The following is an 18,388-nucleotide window of genomic DNA, read 5'->3' on the forward strand; positions in this document are numbered from 1 at the left end:
CACACATTGAGAGAAATAAGCTTTTTATAAATATGGAACATTTCAGAGATTTTATTTCAGCTGGGACCAGCACTTCACGTGTTGCATTTATATTTTTGTTCAGTGTAGTTTCAAAGTTAATGTCACATCTACAAATAGTGAAATGCCTTTCTCGCTAGCTCTAACCCCAATAATGCAGTAATCTATGACAATGTAATACTAAAAATAAGTTAGAACAAAAACAAGAAACTAAGTTGGACTATAACTAATCCAGCAATAATGTTTGTATGTACAGTGAATTTGTTTTAGAGTTTCATATTTTTGAGTTCCCCTTCTCTACTTCTACAGAGTCTTGTAGTAAGTAAGCACTAACATAACACTTTACACTGGGGAAACCAAGGGGACCTGGAAAAATAAAATATGCCTTTGGTTTTAAATAGTCAAACGCCACCTAGTGGGCTAACTAAGTACTTGGAATAAGTGCACTTGAAATCAATGAGTCCAACACAAGTCTAGACACGCTATTACTCCACTGTGTGTATGTCAAGAACGGCACTGACTACAATCTGGATATCAGGTTGACTGAATATGTATGTGACCTAGAACTCGGGGATTGTCTCGACAATAATTCCAATGTACATGTTCTTATGACAGATGCATTTCAACTATTGTTTCGATCTCATTTGACCTATCCCCCCCCCCCCCCCCCCCCACTCTAGCAGCAAGGTCAAGTGAACATAAACCACATATACAGACTTTCTTGCGATAGACTTGTAAAACTAGACTCATTTACAACATCCAAAAGAGCAGTCGTTATCATTTAAAAGAGACGTTTTCCATGTGGTTTTGTCAAACAAGGGACCATTATGCCAAACCCTCAAGCCGAGACTGGATAGAAAGTCTGTCAGTAGATTTTAGCCAGAGGACCTTTACAAGGGACTCAACTGATGGGTAAACTATAATTTCACCAACAAAATTCCAATAAGTCTCCCTCCATTTCCATTAACTAATACTCCATGACAAAATCCAAAGAATTTGTTCCCAAACAACCCTAAAATGATGTACTGTGGACCATGTGTGCATCCCAAATGCTACCCTTCTCCCCTATGTAGTGCACTACTTAGTATTAGATTAGAATGGGCATCTTGGGGTGAGATGTAAAAAATAAAAATAAAAATTAGCACTAATTGTTAATTTACTGTATTTTGCCCTTGAGATGTCAATGCTTGAAGTGGGTTAATACATCCTATATTTATAAGCCGCTAAACCAATGTCAGATGCGGCTAACCAGATAAAGTAGACTAAAAAGTTGTTGGGGAATATGGTTGGTTCAACGTAAGTAAATTCTTCCCAAAGAGAAAGTCTAACATCACACAACAATATCACCACTTATGGTGTCACCTGTACAAAAGGTTAACCACGCTGCAATCCTGTTAGTCTTCGCTGAATTGTTAAGTTTCAACCCAATGGCAAGTCTGCATTAAAGAGAACAAGAAAAATCTAAGTATGAATATTTATTATAAATTATCACATTTACAAGCACAACCATGTTCTGAATAAATACTTGAGCAGGGCTATGGGGTCAGGTCACATCTTTCATGAATTCAAACCGGACTGACTTCAAGGAAAGATTACCTGCAGACATCCTCAACTAGTTAAGTTCTTTCCTCATGGCTCCCAAACTACTACCACTTTGAACATCCCCTATGACACTACCCACATCCCCCTTGCCACTCTGAGCAGTGTTACTTGGGAATGGTGGGAGTGGGAAGGCCTTGGGGTGACCCGAACCCTCTGGGTGTTGGTTGATCCTTGTCCAGTGCACCGCCATCGTGGCCTGACGCTGCGGTATTGGATGTTGACTGCACACTGGGTCTGGAGCTTCCCCATGGTTGGATTCCACTGAAAGAGGCACTTCCTAGGATATCAGCAAATGGGATAGCCTTGAACCTCATGGTTTGGGGCTTGGCTGGTTGGGAGGCGGTGTCGTTCGAAGGTGAAATACTATTTTGGCTCTTCACCTTGACACGTTTGCCCTTTACAATGCTGCTGGTGGGTTTGCGATGCTCTGCAAGTTCAGTGGGGCTTAGGTCTGGTTGAACTTGGACTCTGGGAGGGCTTGGGTGGACACTGGGGGCAGAGGTGGGCACAACTGGGGGTGGATGCTCTTTGATGGGAGGCACCGTTTGTGCACCGAGATCAGCGACCTTGTCCTGGGTTGATCCTGCTTTGCTTCTAGGTTTTTGGAAGCCCATGAAAGCATAGCTATTCTGGCTTTTTGGGAGTTTACCAGATATGAACCTAAAGGGATTTCTTGTCATTTCATTTCTATCCGAGTCATGTGGGTGAGACTTGGGGTCTTCATAACCAGAATGATTCACAGTTTTGTGAAATGAGTCACTGCTTTGAGAAGCTTCTATACTGTGGAAATTTTGGCTCTGACTGGCTGTTGTCAAAGTAATGGAGGTGGGCTGGATTTCAGCAGGGGCAGATGCATTGCTGCCTGAGGGCCTAGTTTCACCCGGGAGCTTTATGCCCAGAACACCTTCATACTGTCTGAACCTGGAACCTTTGGGGCTTCTGTAAATTACAGACCGAAACTTGTTGAACATAGCTTCAGGCTTGAAAGGGGCCGAGCTTGTTGGACCAGGTTTAGCCTCTCCTGCAGTCAAACTGTCATGGAAAACATTGTTGCCGGGCAGACTAAAGGTTGGCTGAACATGTTTTAGACTCTCACTCTGGTGAGATTGTAGTAGGGTTGGTTGGGATCCCTTGAAAACATGGCCGATTTTAGCCTTGTTATCCTCGCTAGGTGTATATCTAACAAACCAAGGCCTACCGGCTCTCGTGGTAGAGCCGGGCATGTCAGTGGTAGTAGTCTGCGCTTCTGAAGACTGGACATTGGAGGCATGCAGGCTGTTAGAGACTAGGTCGTCTTCTATGGATATAAGTTCGACTTCTCGTGGACCTGATTTGAATGTCCTTGGGGCTAGAGTATCGCTTGGGGCAGAGGAAGTTGTAGTGGAAGCTACTCGAATTCTAGGTGCAAAGCTATACTTTCTGTATACAGCTGGATACCCACTGACAGAACTCATTCTCATGCCCCTAGGTATACCATGACTATTTCTCCAGCCAGTAACCTGACTCTTTGCAGTGTTTGTGTTGATTGAAGGTCTGATAGCAACAGAGGGTATGTCATCGTCACTCACGATGGGAGCCAATGTTTCCTCGGGATCTTGATATTGGAACCCTCCGAGTGTATTGACATTCATGGATCTTCCAGGTTTGTAAACACCTGTGGCTAACCCGTACTGACCACTGGATGAGCTTCTTAGCCCAGATTTCTTCCAAGGGACATAACTACTCTTGGTTTTCAAAGACTGGTCAGGGGCAGTTTCTCTCGCTGCAGGCTCAGAGGGACTTTGGGTGGGTTGAGTTGCAGTGGGGGCTATTGTGTTCCAGAAAGAGCCAAATCTAATAAGAGGTTGAATTCTGCTGAAAGCACTTTTAGCCATTTCACCAGGGAAATAGCTACTAGGGCCATCTCCACTTTGAGCAAAGTTGGCACTGTGATGGAAGGGTTTGTTGATACTAGAAGCATGTTGGGCTTCACTGGTAGCATCTACTTTAGAAGAACCGGATTGGCTCAGAGTTGGTGGGTGCACTTGTTGTCCATTGGCAGACTTAAAAGCTGTAGGGTACAACTGAGAGCCTATGTAGTCATACCCCCTTTGCACATGTGTGGCTCTTCCAGATCCATGAACACTGGAGTTTCCTTCACTTTGGTTAGCAGAGGCAGCACCAAGTCTGCTAATGGTCTTCACTCCTTCACTAGGGCCCTTGCGAGTGGTGTCAGAGGTGCTGGAAGTGGGTTGGGATTCCCTGAAGCGGTAGGAAGACAGAAACGTTCTGTATTTGGATTTCTCATTCGTGCTCACAGGGTTTTCAGCCTGTTGTGCTGGGATGGGGGTGTGTTCAACAGCAGGAGAGCCAAATATGTCCCTGGCAGGTTGCGAACTACTGGTGGTAACATGGCTCCTTTGGATCATAGGGTTTGAGACTGAATGAAAGGTACCAGAGGCACCCCAGGTTCTGGGGACAATTGGGCTACCTAGGCCACTAGAAGGGTAGGTACGAAAATGGACAGTCTTACTGGGCACAGAGATGTTTGAAAATCTGTTAGATTGACTGTTGGGAGGTTGAGACTCCTCACCATCAGGGGAATCTTCTATCCCAGTTTGGTCTCCCGGTCTCAGCCTAAGGACACTACTGGGGACCGGTTGGCTTGGGCTGAGACTATGGCTAAATGTGTAAGGGTTGTAGAAAGTCCTCCATTTTATTGGGCCCTGTGTACCGAGAGAACTTCTCTGTTCGTGTACTGCTCTCCTGCCTACAGGGAAATAAGAGTGCAATTCAGTATTACTCATACATTTCATGTCTAAATACACTGAACAAAATTACAAGATGCAACATGTAAAGTGTTGTCCCCATGTCCTGAAATAACAGATCCCAGAAATGTCAAACAGCTTATTTCTCAAATTTGTTCACATTCCTGTAAATTAGCATTTCCCCTTTGCCAAGACAATCCATCCACCGGACTGGTGTGGCATATCAAGAAGCTGATTAAACAGCATGATCATTAAACAGGTGCACATTGTGCTGGGGACAATAAGACATGTGGCATTGTGTTGGTGTGACAAAACTGCACATTTTAGAGTGGCCTTATGTTTTTAGGGAGCGTGCAATTGGCATGCTGACTGCAGGATTGTCCACCAAAACTGTTACCAGAGGAAGGAATGTTAGTTTCTCTACCATAAGCCACCGCCGTAGTTTTAGAGAATTTGACAGTACGTTCAACCGGCATAACAACCGCAGACCACGTGTAGCCATGCCAGCCTAGGCCTCCACATCTGGCTTCTTCACCTGCGGGGGTCGTCGGAGACCAGCCACACGGACAGCTGATGAAACAGGGTTTGCACAACCAAAGAAATAAATAATCTCAGGGAAGCGCATCTCGTCATCACCGTCAAGCTCGTCATCACCAGCGTTTGGGCCTGACTGCAGTTTGGCGTCGTAACGTACTTCAGTGGCAAAATGCTCACCGTCGATGGCCACTGGAGAAGTGTGCTCTTCACGGATGAATGCCGGTTTCAACTGTACCGGGCAGATGGCGTGCATGGCGTTGTGTGGGCGAGCAGTTTGTCAATGTGAACAGAGTGCCCCATGGTGGCAGTTGGGTTATGTATGGGCAGACATACACAATTGCATTTTAAAAATCAGTGGCAATTTGAATGCACAGATATCATGAGATCCTGAGGCCCGTTGTCGTACAATTGATCCGCCACCATGTTTCAGCATGATAATGCACAGCCCCATTTCGCAAGGATCTGTACACAAAGTGTCCCAGTTCTTCCATGGCCTGCATACTCAGACATGTCACCCATTGAGCATGTTTGGGATGCTGTGGTTCGACATGTACAAAAGCATGTTCCAGTTCCTGACAATATCCAGCAACATTGCACAGCCATTGTGGAATGTTGTCACACTCCTCTTCAATCAGCCTGATCAACTCTATGCGAAGGAGCTGTTGTGCTGCATGAGGCAAATGGTGGTCACACCAGATATCAACTGGTTTTCTGACCCATGCCCCTACCTTTCTAAAGGTATCTATGGATTTCACATGACTGGGAATACAGACTAGGGCGTAGTGAATTTTACATTTGACAGATTCCCTTATATGAACTGTAACTCAGTAAAATTGTTGGTGAGTGAATTAAAACCTCACATCAAATTGTGTCGCTGAATGAAATGGACATGTTGGTAGTGCTCAGTTTCCTAGTCAGATTATTTGGACAGAAAAAAAATGCTGAGCTCTAAATATAAAAAGTTAAGTTTGCTTGTCCTTACATTTAATATGTATGGTTACTAATAAAGTAACACGGCAGCTATGGAAGTTCACTGAGCATGTTGTTTTCAAACTAAGTCTAAATCATATCGCCTCAAGGAAAACAATTTCACGTCACAAGATACGAGGTCAAGCACACAGGTTATGTAAGGATAGATTCTGAGCAATACCCCTGGGCAGCTGGATGTTGTTAACCATTAACCCAACTCACGTATTGAAGTCTATGACAAACAAAAACTTTACAGACATAGGTATGACCCAAAAAAAACATTAACTTTCTGTACAATAAGTTAAAAATAGAAATGGTATCATGTTTATTACGCTTACCCCTTGATAAACATGAACTGACATCCACAGTAGCTAATACCAGGCACAGGAACAGAAGTCTATAGGACAAAAAAAAAGTGATATTTACATTACTGAAAGACTAGTCAACCTCTCATTGTTATCAGTACACAAAGTATTGGGCAATAGTCTGAGGCTACCTGATTAAGAACATACCTAGATTTAAGTCTTAGAGTCCTCGACATTATTGCTGGCCATCAACCAACATATGATACACGGCAGCACAATCAGATTGTAACTGACAAGGAGTCCAAGGTAAAAGCCTTGTTTTAACAACCTCTTGTTCCTCTAGTTGTTAAATAGTGCGCTGTGCTCACAGATCCTCTTGATTAGCATATTAGATGTGCCTGTTGCTATCTCAACAGGTGCATCTAATTCAGGACCCGTTCAGAAGAGTGCAACATTACAGTATGTTTCAATAGGGATGTATTGTGTAGATTAAAACATATTCTTGTCTGTATAGAATAGGCCAGGGAATCACGTTAGCGCTGTTACATTTCAATTTGCGTCCTGAAATTTTCTGAATGTTTCACCTCACTGAACACACGCCCGGCCCATGTGAACACAGGTGCAACCATTTATGTTGATTGCATCCTCCAGATTTTTTGGGGGAAATTACACCTGGTCTCACTTGTTGGATAGGTCTATATGGCATGAGCTTACGCAGTCTTATATTCTAAATAATGGTAAACCAAGCAGAAGTTCAGAACAGTATTATTTATTAATTTATTCTTCAGCGAAAAAGCAAGCATCAGTTATTACTGCACGCCATTCATCCCGGCGAGATGAAAATTAACAAAACAATAACATGTTTTATTACAACAAAACAAAGGTGCAAAATATCACACACAATCAATAGAAGTGAATTAAATAAATACATTATATTCAAATAAAGTTCTCTTGAACTGAGCACCAACAATATTCAACACATTCTAATATTTGGAAATGGAAAGCCATAGGCTACATCAAAGCACAAAAAATACAATTTTAGATAAAACTATTTCATTCAGTAGCCCATTGGCTTCAAATAATAGCCTATAGTTGTGTTATTTTAGGACTTTACAATTATGTTACCATTATGTGTTTGGTCACCATCAATTATTACATGCATGTGTGAAGGGACACATAGGCCTAGTTAGCTATTATATGAAATACATATTACTGCTTGCTCCAACTGGACCCGCCAGTCTTCTACATTCCAAATTGGCTACTGTAGCGTAGGCTCGTGGACGGCAACGCCCCCTCTCTGATCAATCAGGTGCAACTGAGGTGCGTTCAGTTCGATCAAACGTTTGCTAAGTAACGGAAAGGTTTGTACCGACTGACACGACACGTTTCCCCAAAACGTTCTTGAACAGACTGTGATAGGCGGCTCCCGTTTGCTGGGTGTGTCGAGGTGTGGCTTGAAGCAATGAGTGACGTATTTAAAAGGGCAGTGGCCACGCTGACAGCTTTCTCAAACTGGTCGTTCAGTACAGCACCGGATCCGTTCAACTGAACGTGCCAGAACGTAAAAACGTACTGAATGCAGCCCTGATGACTTTCCAGTCAACGAAGTCCGCATCAAATGGTATAGCATGACATCATGAAGAGGTCTATTAGGTCTTCATCAGTCATACAATCTGTAGGGGAAAAATAAAATATGTATGAGAATACAATAAATGGCCTTCTTTAGGCAGGCTATAATAGCCTACTTTGGTCCGCAGGTAATTTGTTAATGAAAATGCCATCAAAGTAGGCTAAGAAAAGAAACTACCGGAATATGAAGTGATGTTTTCTGAAAACTAAAGAGTATTGCAATAGAATAGGGCTACTTACGCGCTCTCCTTTGGGAATGATTCCCAGTGAATTTGCCCCAGACGCGCCTCAGCGAACGGTGGAACCTTCCACCTCTGGAACCCGAAGATGAGTCCCTTTCCTCGGCTGAGTTCTCATGAGGAGTCTCGTTGTCATCCTCCTTCCCCTCACTATCCTCCTCGTCGTCTGTCATGCTTTCATCGAGAACGCCAGATACCACCATGCGCTCTAGAACACTTTCGTCTACCCGAAGCGCTGCCCTCACTTTACCCGATACAGAGGTCGGGTATCGGCAGAGTGGGCAAACAATTGTCTTGTCCTGCGGCGAACATTCCTTGGATTCCACTTCACATACTGAGGATTGGGAAAGAGTCACTAGACAGCGCTCACAAAAGCTGTGTTTACACTGTAACTCACGAGGACACCGACGGCCGGTGTTGTAGCTTCGGTAACAAATTCCGCACTCAAGTTCTGAACACATTTTTCGTTCAACGAGAATTAACTGTCTGAATGAGTTGGCTATTAGGCTATATGTATATTTCTTAGTGTGGGAGGGACTTTCACTTGACAGATTGCCAAAAAAATAGTAGTAACCTATGACTAATCTTTTGGAAATAGTGATGTCATCAAAGAGACGCGGCGTTCGCGTGCTAACCCTCCCACTCTCCACCCACACGTCCTTTTTACTGTATATGGAAGAGAGTTAGTGGGCCATTCTGCTACAGTTTGGCCAATGTCTCTGATATTCAACCACAGTTTCCAGGTATGAAGAAAGCCCACTATACAGATGAACTATCACCCACATTTCCCAGATATAACAGAACCATGAATGTAAGACAAAGTGCTTGCATCAAGAATGTTTCCTCTCCTTTGAAATAGTGATTTTAATATTATTATGTGTCAAACTGGCTCCTGTCTGTCTGTGTCTTTAAACAACAGAACTGCCTTATGGGGGGAGGAGAGAGGCAAAGATACGATTAAGAATCTTTTAAAAATTCCAGATCCCTTAGTAAATTCCCTCTGTCTGTTTCTTGATGACAGCAGACTACTTTGTAGCTGGATAGAACAGGAGTGAACCATGACTGCAAGGAGCATGCGCTGTCAACTTCCTATGCTGTCCCATAGCCTATCTGCTAATGCCTGTCTAGCCCATAGATAAACCCATATCAGTCACTTAAGATGACCCATATGTCTCACTGTTGTCTACTCTAGTGACTCACACTGGCTCCGATACCCTTTGAATTCCATCTCATTTGATATGCCCTTGATTACTGTAAGCATAATAGAAACATTGATATCAAACAAGCTGATAGTTGCGAACGTGTTGTGCAACAATCTGTTATGAAAACACAGCAACATACTATTGTCTCTGTTGCCGCTGCCTACTCACTCTACTCACTCTACTGGCTTTACCCTTCCCAGAAATCCCAGCACCTCCCTCTTACTGACACTCTCAGGGGTGTATCTGGTCGTAAACGTGACGTCAGCCTTTCGTCCCCACGCTAATCCTCCAGACAAAGCCCAGGACCTATCAGGTGACCCAGTAACTCTTTTCATGGTGATTTCCTCCTCCTACAGCCAAAGCCAAGAGTAACAGGATCTTAGGGAGGATAAGACATTTGAAAGAAATTAGGCAGTACTCTTTGATGTGTTATTGTGATCTGAGGAACCATTTTCCTCTGTGCCTGCCACCTGTAGATTGACTTACTGTAAAAAGGGATAGTCTATTTATGTAAAGAACAAAACCGTGTAGAACTTGTACTGAACAGAAAAAAGAGGTTTAAGGCTAGTCTTCCGGAACCGGATTAGGCCTATTCCTGGACTAGAAAATACTCTCAATGGAGATTGAGCATTGAGCATTGAGCAGCATGCTTTTTAGTCCAGGGGTAGGCTTAATTTGGGTCTATTAAACCTGCCCATAACCTTTACAAACATAATACAATTTTATTTTTTTAATGACACATTCCTTTCACTTTCTCATTCCCAGCTCAGTCCATATAATGATGAATTGACAAACTATTTAACTTTTGTCATGTGATTGGGAAGTACCGAGATTCCGTTCTTCATTTGAAATAACACCCACATGGGGCTCTGAAGTTTAAACTCAGCTCAGATAAGGAGACGGGGAAAGCTGGGTGTGTGTTTTGAAAGTGAGTCATCCTCTCGTGGGTGAAAGAGTGTAACGTCCAATCTCACACATACATTATGGTGACTCGATGCAATAAGGTCCACTGACTGTCATACCTGACCAGACACGCCACTCTGGGTTTCTTCACGGTACCCAAACAAAAAAACGTATTGAATACGTTGCTTAGTTATGTATTAGAGCCATGTCATCATGGAATGCTCTGCCACCAGAGGTTACTCAGGCAAAAAGCAAGTTTAGCTTTGAAAAACAGATACAAAAAGACATATTGTATCACAATGCCTCTTCTCTCATCTAATGTAACGGCACTGTATATTAATATGTATATATGGATAGTGTGTAAATATTCATATATAATTGTGACATACGATACACACACACACCATACCACAGCATGAATGCACAGAAACACATGCACACATAATATTTTTGAATTAGGCAAAGAGTGATTTTTTTGTATCCTATTTTTGGCAACCTAACTGTATAGGGATCTTATTTGACTGCATACATGCATGATCAGAGACATGTTTCTCTGTAGATATACTATATATACAAAATAATGTAGACACCCCTTGAAATTAGTGGATTCAGCTATTTCAGCCACACCCCTTGCTGACAGGTGTTTAAAATTGAGCACACAGCCATGCCATCTCCATAGACAAACTTTGGCAGTAGAATGGCCTTACTGAAGAGCTCAGTAACTTTCAACGTGGCACCGTCATAGGATGTCACCTTTCCAACAAGTCAGTTCATTACATTTCTGCCCTGATAGAGCTGCCCCCGTCAACTGTAAGTGCTGTTATTGTGACGTGGAAACGCCTAGGAGCAACAATGGCTCAGCCGCGAAGTGGTAGGCCGCACAAGCTCACAGAATGGGACCGCCGAGTACTGAAGCGCGTAACACATAAAATTGTCTGTCCTTGGCTGCAACACTCACTACTGAGTTCCAAACTGCCTCTGGAAGCAATGTCAGCACAATAACTGTTCGTCGGGAGCTTCATGAAATGGGTTTCCATGGCCGAGCAGCCGCACACAAGCCTAAGATCACCATGTGCAATGCCAAGCGTCGGCTGCAGTGGTGTAAAGCTCGCCGCCATTGGACTCTGGAGCAGTGGAAACGTGTTCTCTGGAGTGATGAATCATGCTTCACCATCTGGCAGTCCGACGAACGAATCTGGGTTTGGCGGATGCCAGGAGAACGCTACCTGCCCGAATGCATAGTGCCAAACTGCCACCTGTAAAGTTTGGAGGAGGAATAATTGTCTGGGGCTGTTTTTCATGGTTTGGGCTAGGCCCCTGAGTTCCAGTGAAGGGAAATCTTAATGCTACAGCGTACAATGACATTCTAGACCAGGCCTGGGGCATTTAAACTGAATATCATGATTAGTTGATTATTGGAGTCAGGTGTTTTAGCTGGGGCTGGGGCAAAAGTGTGACACCAATCAGGCCCCTGAGGACTGGAGTTGACCAGGCCTGTTCTAGATGATTCTGTGCTTCCAACTTTGTAGCAACAGTTTGGGGAAGGCCCTTTCCTGCTTTAGCATGACAATGCCCCCGTGCAAAAAGCGATGTCCATACAGAAATGGTTTGTCGAGATCGGTGTGGAAGAACTTGACTGGCCTGCACAGAGCCCTGACCTCAACCCCATTGAACACCTGTGGGGTGAATTGGAACGCCAACTGCAAGTCAGGCCTAATTGCTCAACATCAGTGCCCGACCTTACTAATGCTCTTGTGGCTGAAGGGAAGCAAGTCCCTGCAGCAACGTTCCAACATCTAGTGGAAAGCCTTCCCAGAAATGTGGGGGCTGTTATAGCAGCAAAAGAGGAACAACTCCATATTAATGCCCATGTTTTTGGCATGAGATGTTCGACGAGCAGGTGTCCACATAATTTAGTCATGTAGTATATTTCAGAGAGGATGTTAGCATGTGTGGCAATATGTTTCCTGGGGTCTTGCAGATATACAGATAGAAAGACTAAACATCATATAAGTTCCATTAGACCAGCACCAGTAACTCAACTAGTTATCAGGTCGCTGCTTTTTGAACTGATATCCCAAAATCAGAAAACATGTATTCCACACTTGAATGATATCCACAGTAATTTGACTCACAACTGTCATTCTGAATACCCTGTACATTGACAAAGACAATGTACATACAAAATACTGTACTGTGAGGACTGTGAGAAGTGTCAGGGTTATAGGAGGTGGCTTCTACCTCTATTCCATGTCCCTGGTTACCAGTTACCACCACAACCTAGAGATGACTTAATGTCAGGGCAACCAGGAGATAACCCTGGCTCCAGTAGGAGAGAGGAGAGGATGTCAAGGCATGGGTAAAGCAAGAGAGGAGAGGAGATATGGAGTGAAAGAAAACAGAGGGAGAGCGAGCCAGTATAAATAAGAGGTAGAGAGGTAGATTAACGAAGTGTGTTGTTAATTTTTACTGTAAATGAGAACCATGATGTGTCCGGTGAGAATTTTGGTAGTGGATAAGAACGCCAAAGCTCACCCTTATCTGAGGGGTGTGTGACAGCGAGTGTATGAGGCGGTAAGTGTTTGTTATCTTCCCACACACTACATGGTTATGAATTCTCGGTGACTTTAACTCCCATGGTGGTTTCATATCAACTGAACTACATACAGTAGATCAAGTATGGCAATATATTAATATACAGGCCATCATAGCAGTTGTGACATCATGCAGTATGTATTTTTGCCATTCTGTTGTAATGCTGCACTGTATACCATTTCTGACTGTGGATGTCAAGGAGTTGGAGAAAGTCATTCATTGTTGTCAAGCAAATTACACAGGGTAAATGTTGACCAAATTTGTCTGGAATGTGTATTGAGATTATTGAACCAAATACAAGTGTGACATGTACAGATAGACCAATCCCATGGAAACATGTTTCTTACAATCTCTGCTCCTGGGGCCCAATACAAAATAGACCACTATTGCTAGGCAACTGCCCTGTTGAGTATGGCTTGCCTTGCTCTATCCCATGTGAATGGAGAGGCTGCTGTTTATGAAAGTACAGTTTGATCTTTATGAGGTAAACACATGGACACCTAAGGGAATATCAGATGAGTACAGCACACCCCTTTTCCATCATGTACTGTATATTACAATTGATTTTCATATTGTGGTTCATTGGTCCTATTGTGCAGCAGTGGAACAACACTTTGGGAGGAGATCCTTGGCAGTTTACTTGATTCAAATCTCTATTTCACTAGTCAACTATCAGTGGAATTTTAAACAAACCCAGTAGTGCTGAGGGCATTCTTATTCCTTGTATGATCGTTGCGTTGGTGTTGTTGGTGCATCAGCATTCTAACTAGCCCACAGTGAGAAATACCTGAAACGCAACCAAACACAACAACACACAGAGGAACAGAGAGAGTGTCGGGCCCGGTAATCACTTCTATTCACAGCTCCTGTCCTACTTTGTTTTTCCACCTCCACTTCTCTACCTTTTACTTATTATACTGCTTATACTGCTATTATACTGCTAGAGAAGAAAAGGGACATGTTTATCTGACCCCTCTTACAAACAGACCCATTTTTACCACCTTATGCCTGCATAATCCTTTTATAATTACCATGTGCAGGCTGAAATGCCAGGGACAAGTGGCAGTAGTGGTGTGCAGATGTTGGGGGGCATCTATTTTAATAAATCTATTGAATATACACCATCAAAAATCAACATTATTAATTTGTTTTGGCAGGTGCTAAGAAACTAAAAAATGTATTTTCAAAACTATAGAATGGCATATTTTTTGTTGAATTATGTTACCTCATGTTAGTCTGAAGCCATTCGGCTATGGGTTTCACAGCCCTGTAATAATATATATTTTTTAAACTGACAAATACAGAATTTTACTCCAATCTGGCAACCCTCATAAAATCTGACAAATTACCAGTATCCCAAAGTATTAAGTGAAAACAAGCATAGAAAACAGTATTGGCATTAATACAATTTTTAAAAACGTAAGACTACTATTATATTATAACTATTTCGGCGACAACCTGGTTGATTAACAATATTGGGTTGTTGTTTTATAAATAACAAAATGTGGGACACATTTTTTTTTTTAAATAAATTGCAATCCTATCTTCAAACGCGTGCGAGTATCCTGTTCATATTTCACAACCACGGGTTTTTGTAGCTGCCTTTACTCGATTGAGCAAAAATAATAGCCTTACACTTGATTTGGGATAAATTATTGCATGCTAAATGATCCTGATCAGTGATAGTTGAGCAAACGAATAGATGAGCTATACCACCTCCACTTATTTGCCCATTATTTCCCCATCCAGAAACCAATTAACCAAGTAGCGTATACAGAAGGAGATCAGTGAAACAAAATCACATTGATTGAAGTCACGGGCTTTTGGTTGGGAGTAGTTCTAGGCTACTAAACGACTGTGAGTGAAGAGCAAAATAATCCACTAGCTAAACTAAACTACATAACATGCAGGCAAAATGTTCTAATAAATGAGCCAACTAGGCAAGAGCAGCACTCGCCTCAATTTAGCTAACATTTTCCCAGCCTAATTGTAGCCTAACCAATATGCAAACAGAGATTCAGTGAAAACAAATCGGACATTGATTTATCAAGAGCCCCCATGCTTGTCTCAAAGCAGAGCGATGGCGCTGTCCCAATCTGAAAACTGCGCACAAACTGAAATTATAATCTTGTTGACTGTAGGCGGGTAGGCTATTGTTTGAAATGGATTACAATGATTGGATGACTTTGGGCGTTTCAGTAAGCAACAATTTGATAGTATGCCTTCAATTGCATTAGCCTACTTTATGCCAATATTTTCATCATTCAGTGATAGTTATTCCCACAGTAATTCTTAATGGATCCATCCAGTTGTGGTTAGGAAAACATTGCATCCTTAGTGGTGGGTTATGGGAGAAGTGGCAGGACGATGGTTAACTGGCGTTGCCTCGCAACCATCAAGTTTAAAGCCTCTTAAATTGTAAAGTCCCCTGTTTAGGGGACCAACATTTTGTTTTATAAATCGATTTGTGCACATGCCTGCAATCGTTACATCATAGCGCAGTAGGAGAGAGTGGTTTCATCACAGTAGCAGATTCAGAGATCGATTTATAGCGATTCATCTCAAATAGTTTATAGATTAAAAAAAAAACTGTCATAGATAGACAAGATTAATATGAGATGAAAGAGAAGTTCCTAATGGGTTCAGGAAGCTAAAATAGAGCTCAGTGAGACGTTCACAGTGATGGGGGCTGATGTTCTGATCAAATCACATTTTATTTGTCACATGCGCCAAATACAACAGGTGTAAGACCTTACAGTGAAATGCTTACTTACAAGCCCTTAAGCAACAATGAAGTTTTAAGAAAAATACAACAAAAAAAGAAATAAAAGTAACAAATAATTAAAGAGCACCATTAAAATAACAATAGCGAGGCTATATACAGGGTGTTCTGGTACAGATCAAGAGAGACCTTTAGAAAATATGCACATTTTCTCTAACACTGTCACGACTTCGACCGAGGCAGGCTCTCCTTCGCGTGCGGGTGGCGTTCGGCGGTCGTCGTCACCGGCCTATTAGCTGCCACTGATCCTTTTCTCCCCCTCCCTATGTGGTTATTGGGTTCACCTGTTGTGTATTAGGGTTAATTAGTTGGGCTCATTAGTCAGCCAGCCGGCACGTTTCTTTGTGCGGGATTGTTTGTTTGTAAGTAGTGGTGTTGTTTTTGGTGCTACGTGTTTTCTGGACTGTGTTTCCCCCCCCCCCCCCCCTCCCGTGTCTGGGGCTGGTTAAATAGTACACCCAGTGTGTTAGTAGGGTGGCCTAGTTTGCCCGTGTTCATTAAAGAACATTTTGTACTGGCACCTGCTGTTTCCTGCGTTTTGACTCCACGCTCCGACACCCAGGCCTTACAAACACTAAACATACAAATCTGTATTTTATAGTTATAAGGAAGATGAAATGTTATAATCTGATTATACTATATTTAGGAAGTATATAAATAATTTCAAGCGGTATTTATACAGTTCTGTTGAATAGGAAATACGTCATATAAAATACTTCATATTTTTATCATATTTGTACTGTGTATTTGAGCTGTGTCCTCAAGTGAATACACCTCAGCAATTAATTTTTTTAAATTACAAAAAAGTGAGACTTTCTTGGAGTATGCAACATTACTAGTTATTGTTTATGGCCCTCTCATAATAAATAATTACTTTGGGGACTTACAATTAGTTACATTTAACTGGTTTAAATAGCATAGTGCGTGCCAATGCCGCCTCAGCATTATGGCTAAGTTTCATACTAAGCCGTAGGCAGAAGTTTACCGAAATGATTACTAGATCATTAGGCGGCAATAAAAGTTTTGGCTTTGATACCGGCAATAGCTTTCAGATATATGGAAAAGGCAGAAAAAAGTTGGCAGTATGCGAAAGTTGGCGGAAGAACGTCTTAGTATGAAAGGGATATCAGTTTGAGTGTGGATCCTGCAGTCAGGCTTTCCATTTCCTCTGCTCCCCACTGCTAGGGGCTAGGGGGCAGGCTTTACATCTCTTCTTCATTTGGTAATTAACTGAAGCCAGTGATTCAAGGGCTTAGGAATCTCGTCATAAACCAAGCTGAAACAGAACAGAAAACCCCAAGGACCAGGTTTAAGATGGACTATTTGTACCCCATATAGGCCTAGGCCCATTTTATTTCCCCTCTGTTATACACATACTGAAAGGTTAGGTTACGATAGCCAAAAACACTTGAACTGTAATACTGTATCAGAATATAATCAATATGTATTATATAATATCTTCCTCCATATTCTGCAGACATAGAACATCTGCAGCAAAGAACATCTGCAGCAAAGAACATCTGACCACCCCAAACGCAGTCTGACCCTGAACCCCACCCCCCTCCCCCCCAACTCCCATCCCCACTTCCATCTCTCCCTTTCACTCACGATGGCTGAGCCTCCAGAACCAGTGCACTTCCAGGGGGACCAAGCATCAGCAGAAGCAGCGGCACTCGGCTCTGAGCCGGGTGAGTCCACAGAGGTGGAGTGTCCCATCTGCTACCACGAGTATAACCAGTGTGGCAAGTGTCCTCGCATGCTGGAATGCCTCCACGTCTTCTGCACCGAGTGCCTCCAGAGAATCCAGCTGTTCCCGTATCCAGCTGAACCCGCGGATCCCCAGAGCCCTCGCAGCACTGCCATTTTCTGCCCCCTCTGCCGCCACCCCACCCTGCTGGAGACCGGCGACCCCCTCACCCTGCCCTGCAACTCCCGCATTCTGGCTCAACTGCCCCCCATGGCTTTCTGCACACCCGTGTCGATGGCTGCCCACTTGGCCACCGTCACCCAGAGGGTGGTCCTCTCCCTGGATACCAGCAGGGACGCCCGCTTCATCATCCTGCCCACAGTGAGCCTAAGGGTGGAGCAGATGCACCCAAGCGATAGGCCCCATGGTGGAGGTGTGGGCCTGGTGGGTGAGGTGGAGGTGCTGCAGCACCACAGGAGGACCCTGGCCGTGGTGTTCTGGGTGTTGTTTGTGATGACCTGCGTGGTGGGACTGGTGTTTGGGCCCAGGTTTTTCCGCAACTAAGGGGAGAAGGAACCGAGGGGCCTGTTCCAATACTTTTACATGCAGCCTTCCTTCCTTTTGTCTTTCCTTGTTTCCTTCCCCCTTGCTCAAGGAAGGAAGGAAGGAAGGGTGTATTGTCAAAATATTTGAATATGGCCTAAGATCTAGACTGAACTACGTGCCTACATCCAACGTAGCCTTGAAACGTCCTGTTAGCTTCAATTCAACTGTAAATGACATATCTTTAAAATATATAAAAGGTTGATGCATACAGTCTCATAATCACATGTCTAGTTCCGATTGTTGAGAAAATTATATATAGACAGTTCTGAGTTGTTTGGCTATGCACTGATTTAGAGTTCCCTCTAGTGGTCTAATCTAGGAGCACCTATTACATTGGGGCGCCAGGTAGCCTAGTGGTTAGAGTGTTGGGCCAGTCAACAGCTTGCTTGTTTCGAATCCCTGATCCGAATAGGAGATAAATCTGCCGATCTGCCCTTGAGCAAGGCACTTAACCGTAATTGCTCCAGGGTTGCGCAATAATGCCTGATCCCTGGCCTTGACCCCACTCCCTGAGAGTGTCTCAGGGGGAGTGGAATTTCACACCAAGCACTTGTACAGGTTAACCAT

The 18,388-nt window shown here is 43.3% G+C and overlaps 3 protein-coding genes across 3 annotated transcripts; 1 reads left to right on the forward strand and 2 right to left on the reverse strand.

Moving 5' to 3' along the window:
* Positions 1–1,480: 1,480 nt before the first annotated feature.
* Positions 1,481–6,610, reverse strand: LOC129835268 (uncharacterized). The gene is made up of 3 exons (XM_055900829.1): positions 6,386–6,610; positions 6,212–6,270; positions 1,481–4,369 (listed from the first exon to the last, which is right to left on the reverse strand). The coding sequence occupies exons 1-3, from the start codon at positions 6,412–6,414 to the stop codon at positions 1,725–1,727; spliced, it is 2,733 nt and encodes a 910-aa protein (XP_055756804.1). The 5' UTR covers positions 6,415–6,610; the 3' UTR covers positions 1,481–1,724.
* A 321-nt stretch (positions 6,611–6,931) lies between these two features.
* LOC129835269 (RING finger protein 227-like) lies at positions 6,932–8,569 on the reverse strand. Its single transcript, XM_055900830.1, has 2 exons — positions 8,048–8,569; positions 6,932–7,851 (listed from the first exon to the last, which is right to left on the reverse strand). Exons 1-2 carry the CDS (start codon positions 8,505–8,507, stop codon positions 7,793–7,795), a joined length of 519 nt encoding a protein of 172 aa, XP_055756805.1. The 5' UTR covers positions 8,508–8,569; the 3' UTR covers positions 6,932–7,792.
* Positions 8,570–17,137: 8,568 nt separating this feature from the next.
* LOC129835816 (E3 ubiquitin-protein ligase RNF186-like) lies at positions 17,138–18,204 on the forward strand. Its single transcript, XM_055901591.1, has one exon. It carries the CDS (start codon positions 17,138–17,140, stop codon positions 17,777–17,779), a length of 642 nt encoding a protein of 213 aa, XP_055757566.1. The 3' UTR covers positions 17,780–18,204.
* The last annotated feature ends 184 nt before the right edge of the window (positions 18,205–18,388 follow it).

This window comes from Salvelinus fontinalis, chromosome 36, assembly GCF_029448725.1.
Source record: "Salvelinus fontinalis isolate EN_2023a chromosome 36, ASM2944872v1, whole genome shotgun sequence".
NCBI lineage: Eukaryota > Metazoa > Chordata > Actinopteri > Salmoniformes > Salmonidae > Salvelinus > Salvelinus fontinalis.